This window comes from Lasiodiplodia theobromae (assembly GCF_012971845.1).
Source record: "Lasiodiplodia theobromae strain AM2As chromosome Unknown scaffold_34, whole genome shotgun sequence".
Classification (NCBI taxonomy): domain Eukaryota; kingdom Fungi; phylum Ascomycota; class Dothideomycetes; order Botryosphaeriales; family Botryosphaeriaceae; genus Lasiodiplodia; species Lasiodiplodia theobromae.
Window position 1 is genome coordinate 1 of NW_023336513.1, and position 27,977 is coordinate 27,977.

A 27,977-nucleotide genomic window follows, 5' to 3' on the forward strand; every position below is an offset into this window, starting at 1 on the left:
CGGTCCCAAGGAGTCTTTCTGAGCTTAACCCGCATGTAGCGGGGTTCAGTTTTGCTATTTCGTCAAGTGATTTATTCTTTTTTCCCTCCCGGCCATTCATTCTACAGTAGCCACCGCGAGCGTAATGAGGACACAATATTCAATTGACACAGCCCTAAAGGACGACATGAGTAGAAACAAAGTCCTTACGATGGTGAAAGCGAAAGTCGCCCTGATACACACTAGCGGTGACGAGGATTTAAGCAAAATTTCCGAGCGTTAACCGCCCTCGACTATAATACCACTATACCTATAGTAAAAGATGATTGGGATGATCTTAGTGAGCCCGCTACTGCGACTAGGACTATGAGAAGTAACGCCGGATTCCGCGTAAGTTAGCCCACCACCATAACCGTGACTACGAGAACTGACGCCGGATCCCGCGTAAGCCGGCCCGCGATCGCGACCACGAGAAACGATAATTAGTCTTGTGTGAGCGAACTCTCGAATGTTCAGTACGATGAAGACGGCAGCCAGACAGAGAATTATGCTTAGGCGAGCATCTAGAAGGTCTTAGAGCGAAGAGTGAATACCTCTCCCGAAACCCGGATTGGTCTCCGTCTAATCTGGGAAATCTCAAATGGCAGCGTTATCACATCGCGGAATCCCACACGTATACCGATCAAGAAAGAGCACTGGCAGCGGACAAAAACTTTATTCCACCGTGGGATAAAATGGAGAAAAACCCCTTGCCAAACATCCCCCTTGAAGATATACTCGACTCTGGCAATGACTGCGCCAACGACGGCTTTCGGGGCTGGAATCTTATTCGTGCTGTATGGGAATGGTTCTACTCGTCTCGGACTATGGTGAAATCTAAGCTTGGAGCCAAGTGCAAAGCATATTCAGGCAAGGACGAAGGTGCATGTCGGCTAGGGAATTCGACAAGGCCGCCCACTTTGGATTACATCACTGTTCCTGCCATCAGTCACAAGCGCGTGGACGGGACTAAATGAATCGACGCATTTTTGATATGAGCAGATGTGAAGCTCTCCTTACGCAATAGCTGCTGTCTCAATGAAAGGTTAGATTGGTGCCGTCTAAGGCCCGTTACCAGTACTTTATGTACAATACAATGGTTTCCTTTAGTCCGTTCACCACTCGCCCTCACCGTCCTTCCTCGCCTAGATGGGTCGATCAGCATCGGAGCAGTATGGAGCTACTTCACAGGGGAAACTTACGCGCACAGCGCCGGGACCGCCCAGTTCCTTCTCCAGGCCATCGACGAAAGTCCTCGGTGCGCTGGGCTTGTCGGGGCGGAGATAGTAGGTGACGCCACAGAAACTACCGAAAGTAGCCCAGAAGGTGCCGAAGAGGACCCAGCCCCAGTTGGGCTTGAAGTGAGTGTATTCCTCCGGGGAGAAGATGGCAAGGATGTCGTTGTCCTCGTGGACGGGCTCGCCGTAGTTGCGGCGTTCCTGCTTGTCCCACCAGTCGCCGTACGGGTCGCGGAACTGGCGCTTGACGGCCGGGGGGTTGACGTAGCCGCCGTTCTGTACGCAGCAAGCGGGTTAGCCGTCGAATCCGACAGAGATGCCGCAGCGGTATACAGCGGCCGGAGAAAGTCCCGCCAAGCCGCCCCTCCTGCAGCACTGCTTCCCAATCGGCCCTCTCCTCATCTCCGCGGAACTTAACGACGGGCACAGGGCAGACTGACCATGTCAGGGTCCTCGACATCGGCGCCGGTCGAGGCGTGGCGGAGCTGGAGACGGGAGGCTTGAGGAGCGGCGGGCCGCAGGGCGCGGGTGAGCGGGCGCGCCGCAGCAATTCGGCGCGAGAGCATCTGGGCGGATCAGCGCGGGCGCCGGAGCGGGGACGGGAACGCGTACGGTGGCAGCGGGGGCGCAATGGGTGGTGTTGCGTGCGGGATGGCAGGCGTGGTTGCTTGAGGTGGTGGAGCGTGCCTCGCGCCAAGCGTCAGCAAGTCAAGGCGGCGCTGATTGCTCAGGAATGTCTCTCCGTCGCCCATCGTCCACGCTCACGCGCTTTTTTCGCCCACCGCGCACGCGCCAGATCGCAAAGCTCATGTCTGACCGCGGCACTGCATCTCCCGCGCGCTGAACTTCCCAACGGCATCGAATTCGGCGCCCCGCACGCGACGCTCGCATGTGCAGAGGGGGTCCGACGACTTTGGCGGCCCTCCAAAGCCCTGGCTATGCAAAACACGGATGTTCTCGAGCGCGACGAGAGCACCCACCACCGCAGTAACGGCCTCGCCGCGCAGCCACCCAGCGACGGGAATGCTCACGACGCCACCTGCACCAACGGCCAGCCTTTCGCCGACGATGCGCCCACCGATCGTTCCGCCACGCCTGGCGGAGGCCCGCCCAGCAAGCGCCGCAAGCTCGACGACTCGAGCAGGCCATCGCGTCCGCCTTCGCCGCCGTGGAAGCGCATCGAGGCCGACGGCCCAACATCTTTCATGGTTGACGGCAAGCGTCGCTCCGGCCGCATGAATGCCCTGCCCGTCGAGCAGTCGCCACAGCCCGACGCGCGCCGGTCGTCCCGCCGCGCGCTGCAGAAGTCGACGTCGACCAGCAACCTTACCAAGACTGCAGGCTCTCAGACCGCCCGCAAGGCTGCCGCATCCCCCGCTCCCAAATCACTGAAGCCGCAGCACCAAGCCAAGTCTTCCGCCGCCCAATCGCCCGCCCACAAGACACCTGCTCGCAGATCGAGAGCCGCCGAGTCCACGCCTGCACGTACGCCGCAAGCCGCCAATCCTACACATGGGAGCTCCCGCCGAGCACGTGCTGAGGCAAACTCGACGCCGAATGGCGTGCCGCGGAGGAAATCAGGCCGCATAAGCGAAGCACAGAGTGCTGCCGAGGCAAATGCTTCTCAAAATGGCTATTCACGCTCCCACAGCGACGCTTCGCCGCGTGCGCAGCGCCCAAAGATCGACCTAACCGGTCCCATCGAACTTCCCTACCTGCACCCTCTCCACGCGCAGCCCGGAGATGAGAATTCTTCGTTTGCTCGCTGGCTCGAACAGGATGACCCTCTGGCGGGCGAGGATCTTAAGAAGCTCACACCGGAGGAAGCGAAGGAAGAGGCCTTGCTGAGGCTGCGGATACTCGATGCTGCGGAGCCAGGGGGCGTGCTAAGTGAAGAGCGGTGCTCCAAGTATGCCATTGAGGCGGAGGAAGAACCGCCGCCTCGGTATGGGCCTTGGGACCATATCGCCGCTCACGCATGCCATTTCCGTAAGCTGCTCATGAAGGAGCACAGAGAGCACGTACAGACTGCTCGAAGGCTGGCTCACGAGTGTGCTGAGGCTTGGCGGGCGCGGGAGGATGCGAAACAAGCGAGGCTCAAGGCAGAGAGACCAAAGACGAAGGAGGAGCTCGAGGAAGAAGAGAAGGAGGATGCGGGAAAGCGCTACAGGCAGCTTGTGAGGGATATGCAACAGACCTGGGTGTTGGTGAAGGCAGAGGTAGACAAGAGGCGGCAAGACCGGTGGCTGGAAGAGCAGGAGAAGCTGGGTAAGCAGACGATGAAGTCGTTGCTGCACCAGTCTACTGCTTTGCTCAAGGAGAGAAGAAACATGGCTGGCTCTATGCAGAGCAGTGACGATGAGGATGACTTTGAATCTTTCATGGACGAGGATGACGAGGAGGATGGGGAGACTGAAAGCCGAATGGCAAGTACTAGACCAGCGTCCAGTATGGCGGGTAAGGAAGACGTTACTGAAAGGGGGGAAACGGAAATGGACTCGGAGAACATGTCGAGCGACGAAAGTGAAGAGGACCCTCTCCCTGACGATGATGACGCCAATCTTACACAAGAACAACTTCGGGAGAAATATGCGAAGCTTCAACTACCGGATCTGCCTTCGTCTGATGAGGACGAGGATGAAGATGACGAGGACGAAGAGGATGATGACGACGGACCAGGCTTGGCTAGCCTTCTCACGAATGGCCATGTGGATAAGTCTGACGAGTCGCCGGCGTTAGACTCTGTTATGAACGAATCCAAAGCAAATGGCATCGATCCTGCGAACATTCAGTTGGAGGAAGTCGACGAGATTCTAATGGATGACGAAGATGATGATTCGGATATGAACATGGATTCTGACAGCGATGAGGGCAGCGCAACAGAGCCGGACGACGAGGATGGGGAGGAGAGCGAAGAAGATGAGGACGAAGGCCTGGGCACGTGGGGCTTCCTTTCCGCTCAAGAAATATCAGACTTGAAAAAGAAGGCCGCCGAGCAAGTGGATGACACAGCGGAGCCGGCGCCATCAGACGAGGAAGGGACACCTCCCCCAGAAGAAGATCCGGAATTGATGGAGGATGCCACCTCTGGACCTCTAGAGAATGGCCACATTGAAGAACCTAACGGGACCACGCTGGATCAGGAACATGCAACGATTACCCCTACAAATGGAGTATCCGAAAACAAGTCCCCCCGGAAGGAAATGGACGTTTCAGATTCTATGGAGGATGTGCAGCAATCTGGAGAAGACAAGGAAGAAAATGCCGAGGAGGTCGATGAAATTGTCGAATCGGCATCAACACTTCGAACGCCAGTTCCGGCTCTATTCCGTGGGAAGCTACGTCCTTATCAGCACGAGGGTTTGGACTGGCTTGCTGGACTTTACGATGGAGACACCAACGGTATTCTTGCCGATGAGATGGGTTTAGGAAAGACGATCCAAACAATTGCGTTGCTTGCTCATCTTGCAGTTGAAAAGGAGGTCTGGGGTCCGCATCTTGTCGTTGTCCCCACCAGTGTCATGCTGAACTGGGAGATGGAGTTCAAAAAGTTCTGTCCTGGATTCAAAGTTCTCGCATATTACGGATCCATCGAGGAACGCAGGCGCAAACGTCAAGGCTGGATGAATGACGACATGTGGAACGTCGTAATCACTTCTTACCAGTTGATTCTTCATGACGCCGCGGCGTTCAAGAAGCGCAGCTGGCATTATCTGATCCTAGATGAGGCCCACAACATCAAAAACTTCCAGACCCAGCGTTGGCAAACACTGCTCACCTTCAAAACCTCCAAGCGCCTTCTTCTTACTGGTACGCCGCTTCAAAACAACCTGCAAGAGCTTTGGTCCCTGCTCTTCTTCCTCATGCCCTCCGGAGATGACGGGCATGGTGGGTTCGCAGCGTTGAGTAATTTCACCACCGCGCTTGCCCGTCCCGCCAATCAGATCCTCGATCAAGGGAGACAAGAACTCGACGCAGAAGCGCAGGCTACGGTCAAGCAGCTGCACGAGGTTTTGCGCCCTTACCTGCTGAGGAGATTGAAGGCAGACGTTGAAAAGCAAATGCCAGGCAAGTATGAACACGTCGTGTACTGCCGTCTTTCAAAGAGACAGAGGCAGCTCTATGACGGGTTCATGAGCAGAGCGGACACGCGGCAGGTCCTCGCTGGTGGGAACTACATGTCCATCATGAACTGCTTAATGTCTCTCCGCAAAGTCTGCAACCACCCTGATCTGTTCGAGACGAGGCAGATTGTCACGTCTTTTGCGATGCATAAGTCTGTCGTAGCCGAGTTTGAGATCAAGGATCTGCTTGTGCGCAGGCGATTCTTAAAGGAGGAGGAGGAAAAGTTGGATTTCGACTACCTTAATCTCGACTTTGTCCGGAACGAGAGCACGTCGGCCATCCAGAGTCGGCGTATCCAAGCGATCCAGGCTATACGGCCCTTCGAGGGGCTCATCGAGCGACAGACCCGCCGTCTGAAGCCTGCTAGCCGAGTTGATGGGAGAACAGTCGCCTCTATTTCAAGCCATCTCGAGGAAGAGTCAAACAGATCCATCTTGGACCATCTCCAAAATTGTCTCCGTGTCACGCGTCAACGCGCACAGCGGAAGCCGATCTACGGACGTGGGTTAATCGAACAGCTGATCATCAATGATTCTCCACAGCAAATTATCGCATCAAGAGGCCCCAAAAAGAAGCAGAACTACGGCGATTGGTACATGAACACGCACTCGATGTGGCAGGATATAGTGCCTACGCTGGAGGAACGCTCTGAATCCTACAGATCCACGATTCAAAAGTTCAGTTGCGTCACTCCCGCGGTCGTTGCGAACGATCTGCCTAGTTTGGCCCTTGGCGAGGAGCGTGTGGCCATGATTCGCAGCACTCAGCCAGTGAGCAAACCTGACCCATTCCATGAGTCCCGCGTCCGGCTGTCCATCGCCTTCCCAGACAAGCGTCTCCTCCAATACGACTGCGGAAAGCTTCAACGGTTGGCAAAGCTCTTGCGAGACTTGCAAGCCGGTGGCCATCGAGCGCTTATCTTCACTCAGATGACGAAGGTGCTTGACATTTTGGAACAGTTCCTCAACATCCACGGCCATCGCTACCTCCGTCTCGATGGTGCAACGAAGATTGAGCAACGTCAGATTCTCACCGACCGGTTCAACAACGACCCCAGGATCCTTTGCTTCATCCTCTCTTCACGCTCTGGCGGTCTCGGAATCAACTTGACTGGCGCTGACACAGTCATATTCTACGATCTCGACTGGAATCCTGCAATGGACAAGCAGTGCCAGGATCGGTGCCACAGAATCGGCCAGACGCGCGATGTGCATATCTACAGGTTTGTCTCAGAATACACGATTGAGGCAAACATCCTCCGGAAATCAAACCAAAAGAGACTGCTTGATGACGTCATCATCCAGAAAGGCGACTTTACAACAGACTACTTCAACCGCCTTACGTACAAGGATGCATTCGACGAGATCCCGGAAGCAGATGACGAAGAAGCCAACGCTGCCATGGACAGAGTCTTAGGAAACATTGGTGCGCCTGATTCCTCGGGCATTGCTCCCGTCCTTGAAGGCATTGAGGATAAGGAGGACACGGACGCAGCCAAGGCTGCGCAAAAAGAGATCGTGCATGAAGTACACATCGACGACGCGGACTTTGACGAGAATGCTTCTCGGCCTAGCGCGACGCCAAAAACGTCTGTTCCGCCTACGCCTGCTCCGGGCGACGAGGGCGATCCGGATGAATTGCCGCATGTCGACGAGTACATGATCAGACTTTGGGAATGGGAGATGAGGGATGTGCCATTGGGCCCGCCGCCTGACAAGAGGCGCCGCAAGAGCAGGAAAGGACAGGAGCATCGCGTTCGTCGAAGGAGATGAGTCAGCTGTTTTGGGATTTCCTGCGCAAAAGCCGTGTATACAAGCTGTCTATCGGGTGGTGGGTTTCTTTGCTATGGATTATGGAGAGGGAGTTGTGCATTCAGGCGAACACCAGGGCATGGTCGGCGTTGTCATTGTCGAATGGGTAGGCATAAAGAGATTTACTCGGCTTTTCCTTACGGCATTCATCTCGGTTGGTGGATTTTCTGTTGGCGAGAGCAGAGTTATTCTTCTCACTCGGGCTTCTGTATCACTATCAGGTTTAATCTAAAAACCGAAAATTGTCCAGCTTGGGCCTGTCCCAAGCTCTTAAGTAATATTTCCCATCTTCATGTGTCGATGGACTAGTTATTGGCAGAGCAAATGTTGAATGGATGTTGCGAAGGATTGGCCCAAGCCAGCCAAGGATCGGCTGCGCCTCGCACCTTCCTTGATTGCTCCATCACCTCAACCACATGACAACTACAAATACATCGACTTCGCCACACAGCACGTATTACTAGACCCTGCGCCGCTTTGTGCATGATCCTGAAACGTGGCCAGCACCCTAGGTATCAACTGACCAACACAATTACACGCGCCGGAAAGACGGAGGAGCTGCTCATTAAACTGCATCCAACGATACCCATCAGAAGAGCTAGGACTGCATATCAAAAGACACCAAACACCCCGTCAACAACAACATGCCACACTGGAATCCCTTCAAGAAAGAAAAACATCAGCTTGAGGGGCAGTATGCGCCACCACCCGGTCCTCCGCCGGGCTACGGTACCAACTACGCTGCTTCCTCTTCCGCCGGCGACTACGCCCCTCCTCCTGGTCCCCCGCCGTCGCACAATCAAAACAACCCTTTCGTCGACTACACCAAGAAAGATCATCACCAGCAGCCGTACGTGGACTATTCTCAGCAGCCTCAACCCTATCAACAACCACCGCAGTCGCACGCCGGCGCCTCGTCCGCAGAGCCCCCGCCTTACCACGACTGGACCGTGATCCCAGACACGGCGCTCTTGCCGCCGCCGCCGCCCATCAACAACGACTTCTCACCGACAGCCAACGCGTCGGCCGAGGCAGGCGAGGCGGCATTCAAGTGGTGCAAGGCGAACCCGCTGCGCGGGCCGTTCGCCCTGACGCCGGCACAGCTCTCCGCCCTCGCCTTCGGGCGCGTCGCCTTCGCCCCTCCCCACCAGCAAACGTACAAGGGCGAGCTCATCCCGCACAACACGTCGCCGGGCCGCTACCGCGGCCGCACCGCCAGCGGCTGCGGCGACGCCTGCCTGTGGACCGCGCTGCCGCTGTACTCTGCGCTGGCGCACAGCCCGCTGGCGACGGGCCGCCCGAAGACCATCTACTTCGAGCTGCGCGTGGCCGGCGTCGGCGGCATGCCCGGCACCACCACCGCGAGCCTTGAAGAGGCCGACGCCGGCATCGCCGTCGGCTTCGTCGCACAGCCCTACCCGGCCTGGCGCCTGCCCGGCTGGCAGCGCGGCAGCTTGGGCGTGCACGGCGACGACGGCCGCAAGTACGTCAACGACACGTTCGGCGGCGTCGACTTCACCACCGCCTTCGCGCCCGGCGACACGGTCGGCCTGGGCATGACCTTCAACATCCCGAGGAATCCGCCGCAGTACGGAGCTGGTGCTGGTGGTGCTGGCGGTTGGCAACAGCAACCGGGGGGCAAGTGCGACGTCGAAGTCTTCTTCACGCGCAACGGGAAGAGAAAGGGCGGCTGGGACTTGCACGAGGAGCTGGACGAGAGGGCCATCGGCGGCGTCGAAGGGCTCGAAGGCGACTTCGACATCTGTGGCGCCGTGGGCATGTTTGGTGGTGTCGATTTTGAGGTCTTCTTCAACCAGGCGGATTGGATGTACAGACCTGAGCATGTTTGATTGAGAGAAAGAGTCTTGGGGAGAGAGAGGAGAGTGTGAATGTGTGTTGATGGCAAAGGGGTTTGTGACATACTCTTCACTTCATTTTGACATGTTTATCTGATGGAAATGGGAATAGGTGCGATGGTCATACGGTCATAAGGATATCCTTTTAAGCTGGAAGGATGATGGTCAGATGCGTGCGTGAATATTGGGAGGGAAGATAGATGCATTCCACTTCCACTAATTCACTCTTATCCCATTCTGCGATATTGTTAAACCATTTCTTTGCAGTGCAATTTGAAGACTGACAATTTGAAGTAAGAATGTCATTTTAGTCATTATACCATACTATCAAATTATGCAAAGTTATACAGAGAACCCTTGATTTGCAACTTGAGACCAGCCGTTCATTACTTCGATGATCCTCAGTACGCCACCTGGGCGTTCAGGCCGCTCGACTCGCGCTCCCAGTTCCTGTGCTGCGAAATTTCAAAGAAGTAGGCGTCCACGAAATCCATCGCACCCTTGGCCATCTTGAACACCTCCTTGAAGCTCTCGGGAGTGACCTTAGCGGCGGTAACGACGCCATACGAGTTCTGAATTTCCCCAGACACGGAGACTTCGACCTCGGGCAGGGTAAGGGCGTCTTTGACGAAGGCGGCCGCCTCACCAACAGCGCCGATGGCTTTAAGATGGCCAAAGGCCTCGCGGATCCAGTGCAAAGCACGACCGCTTTTGCGGAGGGTCGCAATGGAGTCAGCACCGCCAGGGATGAAGATAGAGTCGAACATGGTAGAGCGCATGCCCTCGAGATGGTGGTCGGGCTTGACACCCTGCCCAGTCTTACGGTCCTCGCCGGCGGCGAAGATGGGAGAGCGGCGAGTGCTGATGGTGAACGGGAAGGCTTTCGCTGCCGTCAGGGCGGCCTTGACACCGGCATAGGCTGCAGGATCGAAGCCGTCGGCGATAAGGATAGCCACACGGCGAGAAGCAATGGTAGGCTCCTTGGGAAGATACTCCATTTGGCTAAGACCCTTGGCTTTCTTGCCGTGATTGGGACGCGGTGTGTCCTGCGGGATTTGGCCGCCAACCATCTCGGCAACCGTTTGTGCCAGTGAGAGGTCAATCTCAGCCAGGCGCTGGCTCATACGCTCGTATACCACAGGGTCATCGCAGTGGTCGAGCTCAAAGGACAGAGCAGCTGCAACATGGGTTTTCTCGGGCTCAGAAAGAGAGTTGTAGAACAGCTGTGCTTGGTTGAAGTGCTCTTGGAACTTCTTGCTCCGCAGGCGCGACTTGATACCGATCAGCTTCTCCGGGTACTCGACATAGCCTCCCTCCGAGGCCGTGGCAGGAGGGCAGGCGCCGTATCTGTTCGGCCAGTAGTTGACAGTCCCCTTGTGGATGCCATGACGCATGGCGCCGTCGCGGTTCTGGTTCATAACGGGACAGACGGGCCGGTTGATGGGTAACTCTTGCCAATTGATACCGAGACGGGAGAGCTGGGTGTCAAAGTAGGAGAAGTTACGACCCTGAAGCAAGGGGTCGTCGGAGAAGCCAATACCGGGGACGACGTGGGAGGTGCAGAATGCCACCTGCTCGGTCTGCGTGAAGAACTCATCGACGTTGCGGTTGAGCTCAAGCTCACCAATGTAACGAATAGGCACCAGCTCTTCAGGCCAGATCTTAGTGGCATCCAAAATGTCAAACTCGAATTTGTCCTCGTCGGCTTCGGGGATAACTTGGATGCCGAACTTCCATTTAGGGTAGACACCCATATCAATCGCCTCCATGAGGTCCTTGCGGTGGAAGTCAGGGTCCTGACCAGCAATCTTGAGGGCCTCGTCCCACACAAACGAGTGGACACCAAGCTCGGGAGTGAAATGGAACTTGACAAAATGCCGCTCACCCTTGTCGTTGGTCAGGGTGTAAGTGTTGACACCGAACCCCTGCATCATGCGGTAGGAACGGGGAATAGCACGGTCGGACTGGGTCCACATGAACATGTGCGTGGCCTCGGTGTGCAGATACTGGAAATCCCAAAAGTTGTTGTGGGCAGACTGAGCCTGGGGAACCTCGTTGTGAGGCTCGGGCTTTCCAGCGTGAATGACATCGGGGAACTTGATGGCATCTTGGATGAAAAAGACTGGGATGTTGTTGCCAACGACGTCCCAGTTGCCCTCCTCGGTGTAGAACTTAACGGCGAAGCCGCGAACATCGCGGACAGTGTCGGCACTGCCACGGCTACCTAGGACGGTGGAGAATCTCAGAAAGAGAGGGGTTTCTCTTGAAGTGTCGGTCAGGACAGCGGCATTGGTGACGTCCGAAGCACTCTCAAAGAGGGTAAACTTTCCGAAAGCAGCACTGCCTCTGGCATGGACAACACGCTCGGGAATGCGCTCGTGGTCGAAACGCATGATCTTCTCACGGGCAAAGTGGTCCTCGAGCAGCATGGGACCGGTCTTGCCGTCGCTGGCAACCTTTAGCCAGTCATCGGTGTTGGTTTTCTTAACGCCCCTGTTGCCGTGTCAGTTGCTGTTCAATATGAGGTGTTTGTTGGACCAACCAGTCCGAAGTTTCTCTGTTGTTCGAGTCTTGGTAGTTCTTCGTGTCTGTTGCCAGGTCGGCAACCTTTTTTCCCTCGGTGCCGTGGGCAACCTTGGAAAGACCGGAGGCGAAGAGATTCGAGGCCATGGTGCCAGTGAATTGGGGTGTAAATGACAGGGCAATGGCGCGCGGTAGAGCTCGCTGGGAGAGCATCCACCGCGTCGGATGGATATAAAGAGCAGGCGAATCATGACGTAGTTATTGAGCAATGTGGGAAAGAGCACAGGTCGGCGCAGAGTAGGTGGTTGCCCGAGCGGGGCGTGTCGGCAATCGACAACTGAGGGCAAACGCATCGGGCAAGATGGTGGGCCGTCCAATTGGAAGCATGGTCTTTGCAATGTGGTGTTGTATGGACGACGTCAGATTGACTGGATCCATCGGAAGGCGCCGGCGAATCAGGTTATCGCAGAACATCAGCCTCAGCCCGATCGATACATGGCGAATTCTGGCAAATCCCATGTCTTTTGTCGGTCGAGGCCGCGCAGCTTCGAAATCACGATTGCCGCGTGCCGAAGCCGTTGAGCCTAGCTGACGATAGCGCGGCCGGTCTAAGAAGTCGTCGCGTCAGCGCCCCGGTCCTCGACGATGCCATTCGACGCGGCGCGCCGGACGAGGTCCTGTTGCTGGCAGCCACGCCCTCGGCCACTGCTGGTGGGTGTTGCGCTGTGCGACGCAGGTTGGGGTGAAGAGAATCTATGACGGTGATCGGCTTCGCTAATTACTCGGACGCAGGCGCATCAAAGCTTCTCGCCGCGCAGCTCCCGCCGACGCGTCTGCCCGACGTCAAACGCGAGTCTGCGCAAGGCTGCTGTGACGCTGTCCGTGTCCCATATTGGTTTTGATTGACTGTCATCACGAGCATGTCCTGACCTGTCACCTCGCACAATGCAGCCCATCGCGATAGCCACGCCAGCCATTCAACGTGACTGCCCAGTTGACACATGCCACAGACATGGTTCTTAGCGCCCTCCCTCCTTCGCACACGAGAAAAACTGCACGAGAGACGGCACGCTGCATGCCGCCCTCTCATCTCCAGCGTGCAACTCACAACGCCATCGCATGCCTATTCCAAGCCTTGGCACATCGGCCCGCTCGCCAGTCGCTCGAGCTGTATGCTGCACGACACGCAGCCCTGCTCACGAAACCCCCCAGGCGGAGCACAGTCCGCCCTCTCGAACTACACCTGCCCTTTGGCCCGCAGCCGCCGTGGCGTTTTTCATTCGGTCTCAGCGAATGCCCGGAAAAGCCGCCCCCGGTCGCCTTCGATTGGCTGTTCTATTCTCTGAAACCGTGCCAAACGACTTGCTCCCGACCCGCACGCAACATGTACAATAGAAGACGCTGTGTTATTGCCCTTCTTCGTCGATAGCGCGGTGCTTCCGACCTGGTGCAATTATCGAAGAGGCCGTGCGTGATACAAAGGGCATGCTGAGAACACCCCGGTACAACCGGGGGACGACCAAACATGCTTCACGTGAGATCGGACGATGAGCCGCATGGTCTGGGGTCGCGGGAGCCATGCGCTAGGCCGCGACGCTTTGCTCCCCAGCCCTACCGCCGAGAGAAAAGAGGGAGAGAGATCTGCTTGATTCCCGACTGTTCATCTGTTGCAAGCTGTGTCCCGAAATGGTGATTTGCAAAAGGACAGAGTCGATCGCGACAAGGGAAGATGCTTCCGACGTCCCGCGAAAGAAGCAAAGTTAATCAAGCTGTCGCCAAGACTGGTAAAATGAGAGATACTGTACAACGCTCAAGGCAACAGGCCTACCACAAAGCGTTAGGGCGCTTGGGTCCTCCTGCTCTGATCTGTGCACTGCATTATTGCTTTTCCTCCTCCACAACACTGACTGACTGCATCCCGGCTGTCCCTGACGCTAGTCCCACCGAGGCGGGGGCATCTTAATGCTACAGAATTGTCAAGCAATGGCAGTTCTGGGTTGCGCGAGCCTTCATGCTGACTGGGTGCGTGCTCACTTTCTTTACTGCCACATTTCCTTCCACTGAATGGTGCCGAAGAAGATAACCCCCTTTCCGCTTCATAATGGCTACGGGCATCCAGTCTGCCTAGGCAAGCCTCGTTCTCCTAAAATGACTGAGGCGGTCACATTGCCAAGTGCCAGTCGTATTGTTTACCTGTGCTGAGCATGCACAGACAGCTCATTTGTCGTGAGGTCGGAGAGCTGGATTGCCGGGGGGTGGATGGCTTGCTGATCTGGGTCTGAGGTGAAGCTCGAATCGTCGGATATTCCGGATGCGGTTGTTGGGACACCCGCCGTCAAGTGCGATTTTGTGTTTCAAGGAGCTTCTTCAGAATGTTAAAGAACTACGTTCGTGCGCTAAAGAGGACAGAAGGTCTTCGGGTTTCGGACTCCGGCAGACTAGCGATTCCTTAGTGTGCGTACGCGGGGGATCACACGTCTTCTAACTTGATGAGGAAGTAGTCGCCCTGCGCCTAGACGCGCTACACGCGGTCCCCAATGAAGCGCTCCAGCTATTCATCAGCTTTCCCCCAGCTTCAGGCCCTTCTCAAGCGAGCGTATACACTACGGACATGCTTCCGGACGCCGTAGATCGCACAGCGTGCCTCGTGAGCTATTGGACGCCAGACCCCTTTTCGCGTGCATCATTGCCCACGTCAAACGCTCGTGACCTCAAATTACGAATCAGCGCGCCTCTTCGCTAAGGAGGTTGAGCCTGGACGCTGAACATTCTCGCCGGAAACATGGATCCAAAATTCAGAAACTCTATCGGAATCAGGAAAATGGATTTCGCTATTGGATCTTTTTCACGCGATCGGCTGGTGGACTAGACTGCAGCATTGACGGCATATTTGATTGGTTGGCAATGCTACCGATGAAACTCCTATTCGCCTGCAGTCACACCGACAGGTCCGTTCTCCACAATAACTGGAGCATGTATAGAAGCTTAATACTTGGACAGCGGGACTGAGCAAGCGGCATGACGTCAAGCCCATAATTCGAGAATTATCGACGAGCACCGGAATGCATGTATGAAGAATAACTCTATTGCCAATATCGTAAAATCGTGACACTCTGATTTCCGGGGTCCTTGACTGATGTGTCCTCCACAATCATGTATCCGCTAGCATACTAACTCAATTGCCAGGAGCAACAATTCGCGCGGGGTCCATCCCGCAAAGCACGAGCACAGTAATAGCCGATATCCGAACACCGTAATCCAAGTCACGAGTAGAAAGTTCAATCTGGAATAGCTGGTGCACCGATAGCAGAAGTCATCCAGGCCCGACCGTGGGTATTGCACTCGGCGTTGCCGAGTGGAGCGGCGTTGGCGATGCACCGTGAGGGGCGCTCATTCAGCCTCGGCGAAGTCGGTCTGGCCATCGCCCTTTCCGAAGTGGACCGGGCCCAGCTTCAGGAACTTGAAGCGTGCAGAGCCGTTGCTGCTGACGCTGTCGGACCGGCGCTCCTTGGGCGTGGCATCGATCTCCGTCGGCTTGACGACCGGGGACTCAAGGTCCTCGGTTGGCGAGACGGGCTCCTTGGAGGTCGAAGTCGTGGGCGTGAGTGCTTGGGGCGAGGCGGGGTAGTTGGCCGAGGCAGTGGGCGCGAGCACCAGGAAGTTGGAAGGACGGCGAGCCGAAAGCAGTTGGTTCATGTTAGAGGCCATGGCGGATTGCTTTGAGGTGAAAACGAAGGCTGCGAGCACGGGGAAAAAGCTGGGTTGGTCGGAAGAGCGAGGAGAAGTTGAAGCTGACGAGCTGAGGGGGAGGGCAGAGACAGAGCTGAATTTAAGTGCTGCGAGGTAACACAGCTGGGGGCGCTGATCGGCCGGACAAAGGGAGCACGTGTGCGAGACCTGGCGTTTCAGGGGACCAGCTGGAAGGTGGGTCGCGAGGCTTATCTTCCTGGTGCAGCGCAAGCAGTAGGAGCGCAGTGGGTTCAGGCGAGCCGTGGAAGGTGCAGAGGGGGGTGGTCCTGCCTGTTAAGTACGGCGACGATAGTATCCGAGGTGGCGTCTATAGCTTGGGATGTCTGGAGATCGCCCGGGCAACAACGGCTTGCACACGCCTATAAGCCGTGTGTAAGCAGCAGCTCCGCTCGTCCATGGCGGGCGCACGAAGAAGGGCCGGAGGGGGCCTGGAGGCTTCCGGCGAGACGTCACTCGTTTGGGGGTGGGCCTTCACGAGCACGAACAAGGGCCAAGACTTTCGCAGTCGCGCATCCGAGGTTGATGGCGCGCTCGTCCAGATAAGGTGGCGGTGAGGGCTGGCGGGTGCAGCGCAGCGCAGCGCATCGACAGCGCGCGTGTCGCAGAGGGAACGGCTGCGGACACGCACTCCCCATTGCCGTTCTGGGCCGAGCGTGAAGCTGAGGTGTTCGTCGCCAGCTCTCGGGGCATCAAGGTAGTCGGGCTACCCCGCGCTAGAGCCCCGGACCGTCTCCTTGCGTCGAGCTTCCCCCGCATAGCTCCGAGGCGCCTAACTCGTTGGAGCTGCGCCTACAGAGCACCTTCGCAGCGCGCGCTGACACGTCGTCTTCACCATGGCCCATTCAACTCTGCCTCTTCGCGATCGTCCAGTGCCGGGGGCCGAGGGTAGCCGAGGATGGCGGGCTGCGCAGCCCAAAGCCCAGGGTGCATGGCTCTGAGGGCGAGGGCAGTGGCGGCCGGCCCTTGGGTGTTGCAGGCGACGGTGCAGAATCCGCGGGCGGCGGTTGGGTGCTGCTTCCAGGGACTGTCCGGCGGGAGGGCTGGCTACGGCGGGAGCGCAGCTGGGACGCCGCACGGCGGCATGGCGGCGGGCGTCTGGCGGGCGAGGAGGAGGGAAAGTGCAGTGGGAAGCTGCTGGTGCCGCTGCTGCTGCGCGCGCGCGAGGTGACATACAGGCGCCGCGCTCGACAAGACGCCGATATCGCGCTGGGCGGCGAGGGCGGCGTGTCGCTGATGGCCACGCCGCGGAAGTGATCTGCCCCGGGCCGACAGGCTGCGTTTAGCAGGCCTTATGCAAGCCATTTGCTGCCCCAACAAGGGCCGCGCCTCTCCCTGTGGCACCGCCTGGCAGCAGGCAGGAACCACATCACATGTAAGGCTGGCGGGCACAAACGTAAGATTTGCTCCACCGCGAGCAACGGGCTGACCATGTAAGGGCCGGCTCCTTGCGTGGTGTCCCACCGCTCCGGCCTTCCGCGGCTGCACCGCGCCCGCGCGAGACTTGCCAGCGCAAGGGTGCCATGTGCGAGGAATGCTCGGGCGAATACAAATCAGGCGGGCTCCGTTCGCACAAAGGCAAATGCGCGGGTGCTAATGAAATGGCCTGACTGCAGCTTAAACACACAAACGGCGATCCACGCACAAGGCTGATACAGTGCGGTGTGCGGCCGGCAGTGATCGCCAGGGCTTGGCCCGGCACGCTGTTGAGAGCAGTGGGCCCGGGGCATGCGGGCAGCGCAGCTGCGCTGCTCCCAAGACAGCGCGGGCGGCACTGCTGGATTCAGCGGCCGGCAGCGATGCGTCCTGTACGTAGGCATGTACCGGCCCATTCTCTGCGCCATGATCGGTCGCCTGGGTGCTCCTCGACCACCTGCCGCTAGCAGCGGCCGGCATGATTATTGGCCTGCCCGCCCGTGCTAATCACCATGGAGCTTGGATAGCAGCATCACCCTGGCCCCGGCCGTTCCCTGTCAGCGAGGCCAACGCTCGTACATGAATTCCTTGCCTTCCCGCGTTGTTCCAACGGCTTGTACACGACCGCCGGCGCTGTCGCACTCGATGTTGCAAACGGTATTTTATTAACTTCCCACGAAGTCCCATACTGCCGGGCTTGCCTCAATATGCCTCTATAAGACCCGCCGCTCCTCCACCAGCCCGCGCTTCCCCTTCGCCGTGCCTCCCTCGAAGCCGAAATTGTGCCCAAGCAAGGTCACTGTCAATCCTCCTCAATTCCCCCTCCAGACTCGTCCCCGCCCTCGCCCTCGCCGCAGCAATTGCCCGCCACGCGTCGTCCTGTTTTCGTATTTCTGCGAGCCATTCCTGCGCGCGACTATTTCCGCGCCCCAGCCCGCATCCCCAAAAGAGCTCCAAGCTCCCCCACCACACCCACTCGCCGCCGCCGCCGCCGCCGCCCGGCCGATTACCATGTGCACCAAAGTAATACACGCCTACAGCTGCGGCCACCAGGTCGTCGAGAAGGCCCCATGCGCCACCTCGAGAAGCGCGGCCTGCGGCGTGCTGAACCAAAAGGTCGTCAAACACGACGAGAAGTGCGATCGTTGCGACGGATGACAGGTACGCCCGCGCGCGCTCCCTCGTCCTCCTCCTCTCCTTCTGACCTCCCTCTGCAGCGTGCGCTACGAGCTCCGCCCGGGTGCCCGCCTCTCTCGACGCCCGGCAGCAGCACAACCATCCCCACTACGTATGCGGTTATAGAAAGCAGAAACGCGGGCCGTTCCTCGATTCCCCCTCCCCACCTTTAGTATCACCACCACGACTCCCCGGGTAACCTCCCCTCGCTGGCCTCGCCGGCCTGAGCTTTTACTGGCACGACATGAGCATATGATGGCGTCACGGAGACAAAAGTGCAGGCGTTCCAATGGCATGGGAGGCCGTCGCTCGACGGCCACGAAGCTGGCGTTCAGCAGGGCTGGCGTTCGTTTGTTTTTATTTGGATCTTCCTCTTTGCAGTCTTGGAAAATTGTAATGTCTCGTCGCACCCGCGCCCGGGCTGTACTGGTACCTTCTTGGATGGAGAAAAACAAAATACAAGGCGCAGGATGATTTTCTCGCAGCTACGCTTCTCTCGTTTCGGCCGGGCAGCAGGCGGCACAGCGGACACGCGGCGAGGGATAGAGTACCGGCCATCAATCAAGCTTCCAAGACCGTCTGATGGAGATTGCGGCACGCTTGTGCTCGGTGGCATGCTAATGCGCCATGGGCTGTCCATCAGCCATGTCACAGCTCACGTCGTACGGGAAAACCGTTGGAAGTGAAGAAAATGCAAATTATCTCCGATTGATCATCAACGGCCGAGATACTGCAAACCCTCGCCAATCGCTTACGGCTGTTTAGCCGGAGGAATCCCCGCAGGGCAACCCTTGAGAAGGGCCCTGGTTGGCGCGCTCTCGGCCTGGGAGGCAGTACGTGACAGAGACGGCGGCAGCCAGCCCTTGACCCCTTCGGCGCGCCGCGAAATGACGGCGAGATTATTGTACGTATGGCGCTGGCTAATTTGTGACCCGGGCGGATTGCTGCCCAACGGCGGCAGGCATACAAACTCAGACGCGTGCCGCAAGAGGCCAGAGGGAGCATGTGCGGGATAAAGCTTGCAGAGCACGCCACTCACACGCTGTGCCCGTGCGGCACAGCGGTGGGCAGATGGAGTGGGGGAGGGCAGCGACGCGCTGGCCGGCCAGAAGAAGTGACGGAGATCATCCGAGCCAACAGTAGAGGGCCGGGCCGCAAGTACGCCACAGCTGACGCTCAAACGGCGAGCTGCTCGCCCGCAGAGGCTCTTCCGCATCCATACCGATCCCCGAGCTGCCCCAACCGCCCGCCCGCCGCCTATCTGCCCGTCTCGCCGGCGAGGTCGCATGGCCGGCCGCGTCGCACCTTGGTCACCTGTGGACGTCGAGCAGTCCAGCGGCCGACTGTCAGATCGTCGATCACTCCACAGCACACGTCGAGCGCGACGGCCGGAACGGGCAAGCCTGACATCAGCGCCTGCTGCGCAGCGTCGAGCCCTCCGAGAAGCAAAGCCGCCACGGGCGTGCGGGGCGCACCCGCCGTTTTACCCGCGGGACTCGCGTGCGCGGCGCAGTTGGAGAGGCCGCCTGTTTACCTCATATCAAGTTAGATTTGCCAGCGCGCTACCCACAAAAGTATGCCATCCACTTCCCCATCAGTCTCCGCATTGCTGCCTGCCGCCGCCGCCGCCTGCGTGCAAGCTCCGCACGGCGGGGTCAATTTGCAGGTGGCTCTGGCTCTGGTGGGAGGGCATGGCCGGGGCGCACAGGCAGTGGAGTTCTAGGTGCAGGGAGGGCGCTGGGGGAGGGCGCTCGGCCACCAAAAACGCCAAGAATCGTCATGGCCAAGCGAGCCGCGCGCTCTTGCCGGCTGCTGTCAACGACTGCCCGCCAAAAGTCACCCTGCACGCCGTCTCGCCAGAATTGCACACATGTCGATCGACATCCATTGGGACACGCTTGTCGGTGGCCCCGACGGCCAGGCTTCTGCCGAGGCGGTGCGCAGCTTCATCCACGACCGCTTCCAGCAGGTCACTCTGCCACGCTTCATCCGCTCCGTCAAGGTCCACTCGTTCGACTTTGGCAGCGTTGCGCCCGAGATCGAAATAAAGGACGTATGCGACCCGTTGCCTGACTTCTACGAGGAGGACGAGGACGACGACGACGCGCCCGACAATGACACCACCGACGCACCCGTGACCGGCGCGCCGGGCGGCGACGCTGCGAAGGCGTCGCGGGAGCGCAAGCAGCGCCCGAGAGACGAGAGGCCCCAGGACGAGCCGCGATGGAACCATGCGCGCCCGCCGCCAATGGATCCGCGGCTCACGGGGCTGCGCACTGGACTGGCCCTCGGCGAGCAACTGGGCAACTCCCTCTCCCGGGAGCCCACACCTGGCATTCCGGGTGGTACTTCGAACATGAGCTACTTCCATCTCCCTCTCGGCGCCGGTCTCTCAGGTACTACTACCCCCTTCGCCGCCGTTGCCGGCGCACAGTTTCAGAACGGATGGCATGACTACAATCATGCGGACAGACCGCATACACCGCGCGACCACTCAGCATCAATTAGCTCCAACACGCCGTCCACCGCGGATCTGGATTCGCGCCCGCAAAGTCAGCACGAACGCGGGTCCGGCTCGGACGCCAACGAATACCCAAAGCAGCGGCGCGACAGTGACGGCGACGAGCCGTCACCGACTCCGCGCCTGCAAGAGGCTAGCCCCGAAGATCTACAGGTCGTTGCGCATGTACGTTACTCAGGAGACGTCAAAATGGTGCTCACTGCGGAAATCCTGCTTGACTACCCCATGCCAAGCTTTGTCGGGATACCACTCAAGCTCACCGTTACCGGCCTGACGTTTGACGGGGTCGCGATCCTGGCTTACATCAAGAGGCGAGCGCACTTTTGCTTCTTATCTCCAGAGGATGCAGAGGCTCTGATTGGTGCAGAGCCAAAGCAGGACAGCCTGGCTGACGATCCTGCGACAACCAATCAAAACTTGCGCCGGCCGGCTCCCGGCGGCCTTCTCGAGGAGATCAAAGTGGAGAGCGAGATAGGCCAAAAAGAGCAAGGAAAGCAGGTGCTGAAGAACGTGGGCAAGGTCGAGAAATTCATCTTGGAGCAAGTTCGCCGCATTTTCGAGGATGAATTTGTCTACCCAAGCTTTTGGACATTCCTTGTCTGATGTCTCAGAGTCGCGTGTGCTGCCGCCAGCCCTGCTGTCAGGGGAGAGGGAGGAATGCACTTCGCCGCGCTCTGTAACACCTGTGAGCTGTCACCTGCAGCTTCAACGGGAGCAACGGTGCAAAGCGGCGGGAGAGGCGCACAGCAGTGCAACAATTCCTGCCTCGGGAGACCGCGCCGGACGCGGATGCAGGGATGAGCTTGGACTGCCGACATGTCAAAGAGTCAGGCGACCAGGGCTGACTGCAGGTCTCGACGCCGCTGCAGGTAATCTGTCTTGCCGGCTTGGCAACGGCCGCTCTCGCAGGGTTGAGGCAAGGCTTCGGATGCAATGCTGACGTTACGCGAGATCCACAATTCCTGACCTCACGAAGTTATCTGGGTCTACCACGGGCGAACTCCCTCTCACATCTGCTCGGATCGATCTTCGATATCGCATGGTACCTTTCACAGCAGCGTAGTATCAGAAATCCCTTCGCAATTTGGAAGGAAAACGGCCACCAAGACTGAAGTGTGGCAATGCCACCGGTGCTCGACAGTGTCGCGTGGGCCATGGTCACATCGGAATGCGGATTACAGTTTTCACGTCTCACAAAGAACCACCCTGCCAAGAAGAGGCATCCCTTCCCTCGCTTGTCATGCCGAGATGCATGCTGCGTGGGTACAAGCATGTATGATGCTCCCACCTCCATAGTCCTGGGACACTTCTACTGTGCCCGTAGCGTGCACCGCATCTGAGAAAAAAAAATTGTCAGCTGCTTCCGGAGCCGCGCAGACCGCTGGAGCCACCGTCAGGAGATATTTCTCTACTTCACTTGTTTCCCAACGCCAATCTCCATATGTTTTGACCGCATCTTTCCTCCGGTCTCGGCATCGGGGTCCCCAATCCCTCGGAGTGGCGCCTGTCGCAAAGAGAGCAAGTTTGCCGAGCACTTCAGTTTTCCTGTCGTCAAGAAGCGAGGCCAGAACTGGGGTCGCACCGCATCTGCATCGAGTTGCCATCGGTATTGTCCAATCTAGTAGTTCTATAAGTGTTGTATCGTTGTCCATTGAGGTTCGTGAGACAGTCTGTTAGGCACTTCTGACCTTGGTGTGGGCTTGATGGAGGCCCCCGTTTCGGCCCCCGGACAGCTTTCCCCGCATCCGCGGGTGGGTTGCCGAGATAGGCAATGCGCCCTCCGCGCGGAGTAGACAGATCAACGCGGATCGCGGGGAAATGCTGTGAGTACTATTTAAGAACTCGAGGAGTGTTAAGCAATACTACAGACCATCTGAAACCAATCACAAGACAAGCGACCATGTGGACCGTCAAAACAGCCCACCAAGTGTACAGGCATATGTCATCTGGATACTATGCCAAAACAGCGACCATTTCTGTCCGTCTTTTCGCTTCCCACGCAAATCTACCCTCCACACCCATATCTATCAAAGTCTCCAAGGCAGAAGTAGAGGCCGGAAAGCTTGGCTGGCACAACGTGGAGATTGCGACACGCGCGCTTCACCGCGATGGCCTCGTCGTCCTGGAGGACTTGATCAAGCACGAAAACCTGGACAAGCTGAACAAGAAGATGGTCGAAGACGCGTACGTTTTGCAAGCGATGGGCGATGATGGGCCATTCAACTACAACAAAGGCAATATCCAGCAGGATCCGCCTCTGACGGAGCAGTGGTGGGATCCATCCATCTTCGTCAGTCAGTTCTTCCCCACCCACTTCTTTAAGGAGAAAATTGCCATATCCGTCCTTCCTTCCATTTCACGCTCCGTACTCATTACTCTATGCACAGATCCGATTGTTACCCAGGTAACCAGCACAAGCCTGGGGCCAAACCCTCGTCTATCCTTCGTCTCTGGCAACACGGCGCTTCCTCCCTCGGCGGATGATGGTGAGAGCCGGCCGCAGGCGCAGCCGACACACACGGACGCCGACTTCGATCACCCGGCCAGTCCGTTCGCGCTTGTCGTCAACGTGCCGTTGGTGACGATGACGCCGGCCAATGGCTCGACGGAGGTCTGGCTAGGCACCCACACTGGATCCGACTTGTCTGTCCAGGAGGGCCGGCACGGCGAGAGAGCGAGCGGGCGGATCAGGGAGGAGCTGTTGCGGCAGAGAAGAGAGGTCAGGCCGCCAAGTCAGCCGGTAGTGCCGAAAGGGGCAGTTGTGGTGAGAGATCTGAGGCTTTGTAAGTGCGCTCTTCCCTTGTCCGAGTTTGCGGAATAGCCAAAGGGTTTGCTACTTGGTTTTCGGGCACTGTGCTGTGGTGAGCGGTCACCAATGTCAAGCAGCTTGCTAGCAAAACATGATCTATGTGGCTCGCTGCGACTTGGCAGACGCAGCTGTTGCATGGATTCGACCGATCAAACACAGCTCAGCCGGAATGGTCCGGCACACTTGCCACCAAGCTGAAAAGCGCCGCCCAGCCGTTTCAAGACGAAATCACTTTGCTGACTGCAAGCCGAGCAACTCCGCTGACTCAAAGCTGTTTAGGGCATGGCGGGATGCCCAACTTATCGAAGGATCCGCGGGTCATGCTGGCTATGAGTAAGTGGTTCTCACACGAAACCGGACTGCTTCCTGTCGCCCTTTTTTCTCGTATGCTGAAGCCTTGTTCGTCCTTTTACAGTTCACTTCGCACCCTGGTACCGCAATCCAATGTTCGTGGAGTTCGCGAATGAGTTGGGGCCGGCGTTGAGCAACGAGCGGACCGGTCTTCAAGTCCAGGGAACATTCCTACCGGAAGAAGAAGTGGAAAAGCGTTACTTGAACAGACCATACGGTAACGCGTATGACTTCAGCCAACAGCAACCGGTGGAAGGCATCTTCTGAACTAGTTAATCTCTGCTCTCCATTGCCAGCTCGGCATCCGAGATTGCGGGAGCCTGTTCAAAACCTCCCTTCCTCGCTATACTCGGCGACTCCGGTTGATGCTCGTGGGCGCCGAAAGCGAATACGACAGTACTGCAACTGCATTCTGAGAAGTCCGCCGAAAGCTTATCTCACGGGAAATTACCTACATGGAACAAATGAATGGATCAGTAAACAACGGGCACGGCAGTTGTGCTCACGGAGCTCGCGGCTTTCTGCTTTGCAGCTATACGTCAGTGGATGCCCCACTTGTCTAGATGTTGCCTATTGCTCCCAACAGCGCCATATGCCCAGAAACGGTAACAGCCAACGGCCGGCTCCACTCGCAAGCCCTGCTCTTTCGCCGAAATTCAGCCTAGGGCGCCCAATTGGCCCTGAAACTGCCACGACGGACTGTGCGGTCAGCTCCAATCTTTTGTCCACCTCCGCCGTAAGGTCTGACGTTCCAGGAGTATGCAGCTTGGCTCCCAACGTACGTCGAGCAACACATATCCGAAGGATATGCAGCAGAAATGCCGGACTAAGATTCCCTCCGACGCAAGTCATATCCATGCCGTCGTCCGCATGCGACCGTGCAGCTGCTCCCTGATTGCTGCGCTGCTTGTATAAGTGGGTCTTCTTCACTATCAACCTACGTGTGCATACCACCAAGAATCCACCACTCGTTTGTTTGCCCAACTCTACGCTCGCTCTTTTTTCCATTGTCTCTTCGCGAATCATACATCGCCGCTTTCGTTCCCCGAGGCTTCATCCAATAACGGGCCCGGTCTACTTCTTCCTCACACTCAACGCAAAAGCCCCTCTAACCGGACCAGAAGATGGCAACACAAGGAGCCAACGGCACCAGCACCAATATCCTCATCACGGGTGCCTCGGGCCAGTACGGTCGTCTAGCCATCGACGGTCTGCTCGCACGCGGCATCCCGCCCTCGTCGCTCCTCCTCCTGACGCGCAACCCGGCCAAGCTGTCCTCGTACGCCGAGCAGGGGCTCTCCATCCGCCAGGGCAGCTTCGACGACCCGGTGGAAAGCCTGGCCGCGGCCTTCGCCGGCGCGGCAACGATGCTGTTGATCAGCACGTCGCGGGCGGGTGCGCGCCTACCGCAGCACCGCACCGCCATCGAGGCGGCGGCGGCGGCGGGCGTCGGGCACATCGTCTACACGTCCATCGTGTCGGCGGAGCGGCCGGAGCCCACGGCGCTGGTGGGCCGCGAGCACCGCGCGACCGAGGCCATGCTGCAGGAGATATCGGCGTCGGTGGCGGCGCCGGGCGCGCTGGCGTGGACGGCGCTGCGCGACGCCCAGTACGCCGACGCCATGGCCGACGTCGCCGCGCCCGCGGCCGTCGACGCGGGCGTGCTCAAGTGCAATTCCGGCGAGGGCAAGGTCGCCTTCGTCGCCCGCTCCGACTGCGTCGCCGCTGCCGTCGCGGTGCTGTGCGACCCGGCCCCGCACGCCAACAAGGCCTACGCCATCACCGGCCCGGAGCTGTTGAGCTGGCGCGACGCCGCCAGAGTGATGAGCGAGGTTGCTGGAAAGGGGCCGGAGGGAGTCAAGTTCGAGGACGTGACTGACGACGACATGTTCGCCATGTTCGACGCGCTGGGCATCCCCCGCGAGCCCGTTGATGACTTGGTGGTCAAAGGGTACCCGTGGAATAGCTCCGACATGGTCAGCTTCGGCAAGGCGACCAGGCTGGGCGAGATGGAGGTCATCAGCGGTGACGTCGAGATGCTGACGGGGACGCGGCCGAAGAGCTTCAGGGAAGTGCTAGAGGAGAGTTGGGCCAGGAGGAGGGCGGCTGCCGCTGGTCGGTCTTGATGTAAATAGGACTTTGATGACTCTTCCTGAGTAATCGTAATATGCATGCTATACTACTTTTGCTGTTTCAACCTCGGCTCCGACGGAGGAATGCTGCGCTACGTCAAGCAGTTGCAGGCGGTCGCAGTTCGATTCACAGATCCCGCAGAAGCCGGGAATCTTCAATCCAAGAAGAGTCTTAAATTATCTCCTCCCTCTTTGGGAGCAAATTGCGGACAGTATTCCGCAGTGCCTTCGACCGCAGAGTCTTTCCTCATTTCACATCTTAAAACAGACTACTACAGCCCCAGATGGAAGAAGCCAAGCGAAAATCTAGCATTCCGGAGGGCGTAAGTAGACTTTTCATGCTAGCAGTACGTGGAACGCCGCTGTTTGGCACCATACTTGTTCCCGTGTTCTTACAAGGTTGAAAGGATGCTGATGACAAAATCTTGACGTTCAGTCATTCTAAGTTAGTGCGGGCATACGAGGATCAGCATGTTTAATTCAACGAATGTCTTCGATTGACATGATCACCTCAGTGATTTCATTCAGCTACTGAGTTGCTTTTCGCCCCGATAGAATCTACTGTTGTTCGCTAAGTATGCTCTAGAACATTTCCTGTTTTCACGCGGCTTGATTCCACTTCTTGCCTTGTACTTGACGGGTATCCTCAGCCTATGGCAGTGCAGAGGGGTGCTGCAGCCAATGGCTGGCGCGAAGAATGGTAGGGCTTTAGAGTAAAGCAAAAGTATGCCTCAGCTCTTCCTTTTTTTTTTTTCATTTTCGTAATGAAAAAGAACATGTATGGGTAGTTGAAGCTCTCGTCCGGATGAGAATGTAGAGTTAAAAATTCTACATACACGTCCAGACGATAGCTTCAACTACCCATGGTATGAAGGAAAATAAATTCACGCTTGCCGAAGCTCCCAGCACAACAGGTGGTCTGAAAGAGCTAACCAAATGGCATTAATCAAATCTACCCAATCTATCTCTTACTAAGTCGTCCCTCTCGCGCCTGCTGGCGCATTTTGCCTCTTCCTCGCTACCGCGCGACCCATGGCATCTCTAACGACCGGGTCGTTTCTGATGCTGTTCTGCACGATCCAGTCCTTCATCTTGGTCCTGAGCTCCTTCTCACCATCGTCTCCCTGGAATGGCATGGTCTCAAGACCGATCAGCCGCAGAGCATCCTGGTCAGTTGCGACGGCCAGTTGAGTCAGGCGGTTGAGCTGCTCCTGCTGCGCAGAAGCGTTGTTTTGGTTTTGCAGATTGCGACGTGGGTCCTGCATCAAAGGCGCGAGCTGATTCATGGCGATGAAAAGGGCAAAGGTGCCCCTGCGGACGACGGTGAGGATCTGATACGGTAGCCAGGGCTGGTGGAGGTGGGAAAAGGAGACAATCGGATTCAGGATCTTGGTGAGTAATGGCGGGAAGTCGGGTCGCGTTATTGTGTGCGCTTCAAAGACAACGAGAGCCGCGAATGCGAGGTAGCGCCACTGGAATCCGAGTTTAGAACATGCTTGTTGACCATCGACCTGCGAGGGGAAGGTGACTCACGTAACGTCCATGCTCGAAGTATCCCAACATTCCCAGCATCACCATAACGGAGGCGCCACCCAGGTATGACGGGGCACTGCTTTGCACACCGTGCATGATAAAGTCGTGAATGGTGATGCAATGCTTCCATTCCACTACACTCGGCCCAAAGCGGTCGTATGCAAAGCGCTTAGCTGGGTCGACGAGGGTGTCGCGAGCCAGTTTGAGGAAGACATAATATCTTTCAGCGGCAGGGCGAGCTTCGGCGGCGGCGACCTTGTCTGGGTGGTGTAGTATAGTGCTGGTGCAGGTTAGCCTGTTGTATCGCGGGCTTGATCTTGGGCGGATCCTACAGCCTTCGGAATTTCGAATTTATGGCTTTCTCGGTCGCGTCGATGGGGACCCCCAAGGCGTGGTAGAAATTGCCGGCACGCTGCAGCTCCCAGTCGGCTTCGTAGATAGAATAAACGAGGTAGGCGACGATGACCAGCGTGTGGATGATCTTTCTGTGTTTTATGAATTTGGGAGAGCCGGGCTGAGGACGCGGATCGCCGGCGCGAATGAAGAGCGAGTACAGAAAGGACTGGATGTACGCGACAACCTATGGGGACCAGGCATTTAGTATATGGTAGGGAAATGAGAGCGGACAAAGCATACTGTGGGCAGGAACCACCAGCCGGCGATCGACAGAAACTGGTTGTTCCCAGCCATGTTCACGGTGAGTGAGCAACGGACGGCGGCG

General features: G+C 57.7%; 9 protein-coding genes across 9 annotated transcripts; 5 read left to right on the top strand and 4 right to left on the bottom strand.

Moving 5' to 3' along the window:
- Positions 1-1,133: 1,133 nt before the first annotated feature.
- On the bottom strand, positions 1,134-1,822 carry LTHEOB_9799 (NADH:ubiquinone oxidoreductase; the record flags this gene model as incomplete). The annotated part of the gene is made up of 3 exons (XM_035519425.1): positions 1,134-1,163; positions 1,221-1,532; positions 1,697-1,822. The coding sequence occupies 3 exons, from the start codon at positions 1,820-1,822 to the stop codon at positions 1,134-1,136; spliced, it is 468 nt and encodes a 155-aa protein (XP_035368382.1).
- A 372-nt stretch (positions 1,823-2,194) lies between these two features.
- LTHEOB_9800 (Snf2 family helicase) lies at positions 2,195-7,153 on the top strand (the record flags this gene model as incomplete). The annotated part of the gene is made up of 1 exon (XM_035519428.1): positions 2,195-7,153. One exon carries the CDS (start codon positions 2,195-2,197, stop codon positions 7,151-7,153), a length of 4,959 nt encoding a protein of 1,652 aa, XP_035368383.1.
- Positions 7,154-7,836: 683 nt separating this feature from the next.
- LTHEOB_9801 (Spla ryanodine receptor subgroup) lies at positions 7,837-9,042 on the top strand (the record flags this gene model as incomplete). The annotated part of the gene is made up of 1 exon (XM_035519429.1): positions 7,837-9,042. One exon carries the CDS (start codon positions 7,837-7,839, stop codon positions 9,040-9,042), a length of 1,206 nt encoding a protein of 401 aa, XP_035368384.1.
- A 407-nt stretch (positions 9,043-9,449) lies between these two features.
- On the bottom strand, positions 9,450-11,718 carry LTHEOB_9802 (Catalase; the record flags this gene model as incomplete). The annotated part of the gene is made up of 2 exons (XM_035519430.1): positions 9,450-11,541; positions 11,591-11,718. 2 exons carry the CDS (start codon positions 11,716-11,718, stop codon positions 9,450-9,452), a joined length of 2,220 nt encoding a protein of 739 aa, XP_035368385.1.
- Positions 11,719-14,961: 3,243 nt separating this feature from the next.
- Positions 14,962-15,279, bottom strand: LTHEOB_9803 (uncharacterized protein; the record flags this gene model as incomplete). Its single annotated transcript, XM_035519431.1, has 1 exon — positions 14,962-15,279. The coding sequence occupies one exon, from the start codon at positions 15,277-15,279 to the stop codon at positions 14,962-14,964; it is 318 nt and encodes a 105-aa protein (XP_035368386.1).
- Positions 15,280-19,780: 4,501 nt separating this feature from the next.
- On the top strand, positions 19,781-21,034 carry LTHEOB_9804 (Mitochondrial inheritance component Mdm12; the record flags this gene model as incomplete). The annotated part of the gene is made up of 1 exon (XM_035519432.1): positions 19,781-21,034. The coding sequence occupies one exon, from the start codon at positions 19,781-19,783 to the stop codon at positions 21,032-21,034; it is 1,254 nt and encodes a 417-aa protein (XP_035368387.1).
- A 1,297-nt stretch (positions 21,035-22,331) lies between these two features.
- LTHEOB_9805 (Phytanoyl-dioxygenase) lies at positions 22,332-23,858 on the top strand (the record flags this gene model as incomplete). The annotated part of the gene is made up of 4 exons (XM_035519433.1): positions 22,332-22,725; positions 22,819-23,214; positions 23,520-23,573; positions 23,656-23,858. The coding sequence occupies 4 exons, from the start codon at positions 22,332-22,334 to the stop codon at positions 23,856-23,858; spliced, it is 1,047 nt and encodes a 348-aa protein (XP_035368388.1).
- Positions 23,859-24,715: 857 nt separating this feature from the next.
- On the top strand, positions 24,716-25,717 carry LTHEOB_9806 (NmrA-like family protein; the record flags this gene model as incomplete). The annotated part of the gene is made up of 1 exon (XM_035519434.1): positions 24,716-25,717. One exon carries the CDS (start codon positions 24,716-24,718, stop codon positions 25,715-25,717), a length of 1,002 nt encoding a protein of 333 aa, XP_035368389.1.
- Positions 25,718-26,694: 977 nt separating this feature from the next.
- On the bottom strand, positions 26,695-27,946 carry LTHEOB_9807 (Heat shock protein; the record flags this gene model as incomplete). The annotated part of the gene is made up of 4 exons (XM_035519435.1): positions 26,695-27,195; positions 27,257-27,536; positions 27,589-27,836; positions 27,893-27,946. The coding sequence occupies 4 exons, from the start codon at positions 27,944-27,946 to the stop codon at positions 26,695-26,697; spliced, it is 1,083 nt and encodes a 360-aa protein (XP_035368390.1).
- Positions 27,947-27,977: the final 31 nt, after the last annotated feature.